At 40.0% G+C, this 5958-nt stretch overlaps 2 gene segments (V, D, J or C); one reads left to right on the forward strand and one right to left on the reverse strand.

Annotated features, from left to right (window-relative positions):
- Positions 1-1610: 1610 nt before the first annotated feature.
- On the reverse strand, positions 1611-2187 carry LOC134444002 (immunoglobulin lambda variable 2-8-like). The segment is given in 2 exon segments: positions 1611-1939; positions 2085-2187. Coding segments are annotated over 2 exon segments (432 nt in total).
- A 268-nt stretch (positions 2188-2455) lies between these two features.
- Positions 2456-5013, forward strand: LOC134444001 (Ig kappa-b4 chain C region-like). The segment is given in 3 exon segments: positions 2456-2467; positions 2783-2870; positions 4532-5013. Coding segments are annotated over 3 exon segments (414 nt in total).
- Positions 5014-5958: the final 945 nt, after the last annotated feature.

The raw sequence follows: 5958 nt of genomic DNA on the forward strand, positions 1-5958 counted from the left end.
GTCGTGTTGAAATCAAAGCATTTTGGCGACCTGATGACGTTATGACAAATGTGTGCATAGCGACACGAGTCCTAAACAGTAGGCTACAATGTCCGAGGTACGGGAAGACAAAGCAAAATACATATTGGGATTCGAAAACGTGTGATTTATCTCACTTTCTTACATAAATTGTTGAGAATATTATGTCAGTGGAATGTTCAGTGAAACGTTTCTATGGAAGATAACAATTTGCACGGGATATCTTTGAAAACATGGAGCCTTCATCCGGAAATGGCCTTGAAAATGACATCATGCAGTATCCCTTCACGATTGGCCAATACGGCAAATGCCGGGAACGCCCATGGGCGTGCTTGCATTAAGGGTGGAACTGTTTTACTGCAGCTGGACCCTTCTCGGCCAGCCAGGGATCCCAGAGAGCCGTCAGCAAAGCCCTGAGCAGAGCTGACTGCTCCCAGTAGCCTCCAGCCTCTGATCTGATCTGCTCTGCTCTGCTCTCTGCTGACTCCTCCAGCGTACGGCTTCCCTTCCAGCTTCATAGATACACCAACAACAACTCGTCTGCTTCTGATGATTTCTGATGTTTTAATTGGAAGGATGTTTTTATGTGTAATAAAAAAATAAACAAATTGTGAAATGAATGGGCAAGCTCTGTGTGTCTGAATACTAGATACATTAAATGTTATTAACATGTTATGTTACATTATTTACATTTCCCAACTTCTTAATGTGAAAATGTAATTAGAGCCTGTATGGTTTTAATCTTGAACAGTTTGAAAAACGTTCCACTTCCTATCAGGCAGATGAGCATCTGTGGTTAAAAATAGCCCCCCACCCCAACTATGCAAATATAACAGACAGCACCATCTAGTTTCACTACCTGAAAGAGTTGAAACCCTCACACTGCATGCTTCATTAGTTTCTGCATGAGGCTACTTTCCTTTTCCAAGACCAGAGTTACATGAAAGTTTATGTATAGTTTATTTACATTTAGCACAAGGTTACACTTAAAAACAAAAAAATGATTTTCATTAAGTCATTCAAGAAGCACTCCAGCACCAGTTCAGGAGAGGACAGCTCCCCTTCAGTCATCCTTGACTACAGTAACTCCCTTCTTCAGAACACATCTCAAGGTTCACATATTCTTGAATGTGAACATCCATTCCTAACTGAAAAAGATCTAACCAGGTTCTTAATGTAAAAGATTTCTTCAAAGAGCGCATCACCACAAGCACCTCATCATCATATCTGCTTTGTTCATTCAAAGGTGATCGATAGGCAAAACTAGATACTGGTAAGTCAAGCAATGGAAGAAAAGTTCCAGTTCACATCAAAACTGCTCTCAGGTAAATCCTGCCATTAAGTTGTTCAAATGCCAGTCATTTTCATGTTAGTGATGGGTACACTATATAGCACTGTAACACAACTGAACAAACAAACCAACAAATAAATAAATAAACAAATAGCCTATAACATTATTTGATCTACAGTATGTGTTGAGTGTTTTAATGACGCATAGAGTTTACCTTCCCCTCCCCCACCACCTGCAGTGTGTTCCAGCTGTGCTCTACTCTGACTGTATCTGACTGGGGAGGTTTTTGTACGGCTCTGTATCACTGTGTGAACTCGCCGTTGCCACCACGTAGATAACTCATGCAGTAATAATCTCCAGCATCTTCGCTCAGGACTCCACTGATGGTCAAACTGTAGTCATTCCAAGAATCACTGCCACTGAATCTAGCAGGAATACCAGTCTGGACCCTGTTCATAGAATAGATGAGGAGTTTGGGTTTTCCACCAGGGTTCTGCTGGTACCAGGAGATACATGGAGGATAACATGACACGCCAGCACCTCCAGCTGTTTTGCAGTTGATTATGACTGTGCCTCCTGGACTGGACACCACTGGGGGGGATTGAGTGATAGTGACTTGTCCAAAGGAACCTGGAGAGCAGACAGAAGAAGCATTAGCAACATACAGATAACAAACCTATGTGGTATAAATGAGCATGTGAAAAAAACGCATATTCTTTAGCTATAGGCCTATATCACAGCACAATTCCCTATATATTGTTATATCCTCATGTACCTTGAATGAGGAAGAGGAGAGAGCTGAAGAAGAGTGGGATCAACATCATTGCTGCTGTAGGTGCTGCTGTCTCAGTTGGAGCCTTCAGCTGTGCCAAGAGCATTTATGGGAACCCAACATGCGCTGCAGATGCACACAGCTCTCCATGTAAATCACCTTCATGCACTCACACACTGTTCAACACTCTATGGACACTCTAAAACATTCTGATTCAATAGGATTGCATATTCTAGAGAGAAAGGCAAAGGCTGAAACATTGTTTTTCTGCAAAACTAAGTGTTAATAATATCCATATGGTTTTGATGAGGTCAGAATAGATAACAAGCATTTTTCTGAAGAATGATATACAGGGAAATGTGGTGGAAAACACCATGAATACTAGGGTGAGAAAGGAAGACTAGCTGAAGCTGACTTTGTATACATTACGATGAGATAGAGACAATAATGGGACAGTGCTATCCGTTATCAGTGTCGTTATCATTTCTACCACTTGCAATAGTGAGATAAAATTCATGATGTAATTAAAGACACAAGCAACATGAACATCAAAATGCTTTAGTTGCTTTTTAAATGCTTTGGGTTATCTTTGCTTTTGTGAATCGTTTGAACCATCTTACCAGCAGCTATTGGATACTCTATGCATCATCCACATTCATAGCTGCTTATTACAACCTGCCTCTCACTAATGGTCATTCAAGCGTGAGGAGGTTTTTGTACAGCCTCTCAATGAGCTTGTACCACTGTGGTACACGATTGGTAGCGGCACCAGACTGGATGTTGTTGGCAGTAAGTAATTTTATAGTAATCATTACAGATAAAATCTTGAAAAACTGTCACTTACAAGCCTTTTAATACTGATATTAGCCACAGGCTTTTACACACTAAAAATTGTTGATATAGGCCTACAGTAACTCCATTTCAGACATTTGGTCCCACTGAAAAATTGTGTTAATTAAAGTTAATTCAACTAAAGAACTGACAAGTGGAAACTATACTGCCTTACACTGAAACAGATTTTTTAACTTTACAGCTAAAATAATTTGACTCACCTGTCTGCTTTGTTACTATCTCTGGATTTATATACATTTACCTTGAAATATTGACGTAGCATTTTTTAAACTATTACATTTGTATAGAGATGGATATGAGTTTTCAAATTCAATCAGTTGGTGTGAGTTCTGTGCAACTGTGGTTTGTGGCGTCCTCTTGGGAGAGACAGCACACTTAATGTGTAGTCTGGCTTTTTTGTGTGATTGGATTAGTAACACATGTAGGGTACTTATGAGAGGATTTTTCCAACAGAATGAAATGTTTTGAAAAAAAAATGTATATTATATTTGGGAGCATTTAACAGTGTTGCGGACCTTTATTTTCTTTTCATTTTTCTTACGTTTGGTCCAGCACCTGTGCCACTGATGTGCGCACATTCTTTGACTTTCTGGATTGCATCTGTCTGTAATCAGTTCACCACATGGTTGTTTAAATCTACTGCTAAGGATGAGTTTATATGGAAAAAGCTGCAATTAGGCCTATGTAAGACAACATTTGAAGAGCTCTTCTCCAAAACAATATATCCATTTTCAAAAATGTTTGAACAGTATTTTTTAATTATCTTTTTCTATTAATTCTTACTTTATAATATCAGATAACATTACATAAGTTCTAATTTTCCTGATGCTTAAAATCAGATTTGAAAAAGATCATAACTCATGAACAGAATACAGTATGATTACGAAACTTGGGGGAGATGATCTACAAATGGGCATCTATGGATGACATCATTTTGTGTAATTATTATGACGTCATTATGACATCATTATCTTATTATGCCCAAAATCTCGCCATAATGTATTTTCCATCAAATTTAGGTAATGCACTTAAACTTTAATGATTTTATGCTTCAGTTCAAACCACTTAAATGCTCACAAAGTTGTCTGATGTTAATGGAAATAACAAACAAAAAAAAGAAAATATATGGCGTCATAGATGTGGTAAAGTGATTTTTGGTCAGACATACCTGTCAGAAAACCGTTGCAACGGCAAAAATGATAAACCTAATCTTTCGGTACTTAACTGTAGCCAACTAAATGTTAGGAAAAGTCACAAAGTTTCTTAGTCATAGCTTAAGTCGTTAAGGAATTATACGACATCAAAGTTGGTGCGGGCACTTTTAGACTGGATAGGGTTAAAATGTTTATGTGATCTTAGTAACATCACAGATGCATGTCAAGTCTCTAGGAAGGGTGGCTATGACGGCTATGAATTATTCTTATTCTCTGTTATTCATTACAACTGCACTGAAATGAGTTTCAAACATTTATACCATTACTCATTAATACAAATCATGATCCTTTCTCATTCAACAAAAAGATTTGTAGTACCAATAGTTATACTCTGTGGATAAATTAATCCAGATCATCTCATTTTTAACCCCTGCTTTGCTTTAGCCACCAGGCAGCCCAGTGTGACGGTGCTGCCTCCCTCCAGAGAGGAGCTGTCCAGTGGGGGCTCTGCCACACTGCTGTGCCTGGCTGACAAGGGCTTCCCCTCAGACTGGAGCCTGAGCTGGAAGGTGGATGGCAGCAGTAGGAGTGGAGTGGCCAGTGCTGGGCTCATGAAGGACGGTGTGTACAGCTGGAGCAGCAGCCTGACCCTCACTGATGCTGAGTGGAGAGGAGCCACCTCAGTGGTGTGTGAGGCCAGCCAGGGATCCCAGAGAGCCGTCAGCAAAGCCCTGAGCAGAGCTGACTGCTCCCAGTAGCCTCCAGCCTCCATGCTCTCTGCTCTGCTCTGATCTGCTCTGATCTCTGCTGACTCCTCTGCTCTCCAGCTTACAGCTTCCCTTCCAGCTTCATAGATACACCAACAACAACTCGTCTGCTTCTGATGATTTCTGATGTTTTAATTGGAAGGATGTTTTTATGTGTGATAAAAAAATAATTGTGAATTGAATGGGCAAGCTCTGTGTGTCTGAACATTATTTTAGAGACATTAAATGTTATTAACATGTTATGTTACTTTATTTACATTGCCCAGCTTCTTAAATTTGAAAATGTAGTTCATTACAGGCTGTATGGTTTTAATCTTGAACAGTCTGAAAGACGTTCCACTTTCCATCAGGCAGCTGCACATCTAATCTGGTTATTGGTTAAAAATAACCTCCAACCCGAACTATGCAAATATAACAGTCAGCACCATCTAGTTTCACTACCTGAAAGTGTTGAAACCCTCACACTGCATGCTTCATTATTAGTTTCTGCAAGGGGTGGTTTCCTTTTCCAAGACCAGAGTTAAATGGAAGTTTACTTATATTAATTTACATTTTGCACAAGGTTAAACTTTAAAATTAAAAATGACTTTCACCAAGTCATTGAAGAAGCGCTTCAGCGCCAGTTCAGGAGAGGACAGCTCCCCTTCAGTCAATGCCTGCTGTGTCATTTCATTGCACACCAGATGGCCCCAGTGAGAAATGAGGCTTCGAAAAATGCTTCGAAAGGCTTCGAACCTTTTTGCCTGAAAGCCTCATTTCTTCAGGAAGCCTCATTTTCCCATCACTAACTCAATGACCTAGGCCCTAAACATACATGGGTTCTAAATTTTGTTTAGCCTATAACCTGACAGCATGAACCTAGCTGCGCACAACTCAACCTCTGATTGTTGGAAACCGCTGTTGGTCAAAAAATTAGCTCACGTCGTTGGCTGCCAGTAATCTGGTTCTCACAATGGTTGTTAATGCTTAATGCGAGCTCACAAAGTTTAACGAAGATGCACGAAGCACGAAGGGTCTGTGTGAGAGCCAGGCTAGGCTGCCAGTGTCTTTCTTGCCCCTCTTAATAACATGGTGTTGATAAACACTGAGAACCCATGTATACTG

This window comes from Engraulis encrasicolus, unplaced genomic scaffold (genome assembly GCF_034702125.1).
Source record: "Engraulis encrasicolus isolate BLACKSEA-1 unplaced genomic scaffold, IST_EnEncr_1.0 scaffold_420_np1212, whole genome shotgun sequence".
Classification (NCBI taxonomy): domain Eukaryota; kingdom Metazoa; phylum Chordata; class Actinopteri; order Clupeiformes; family Engraulidae; genus Engraulis; species Engraulis encrasicolus.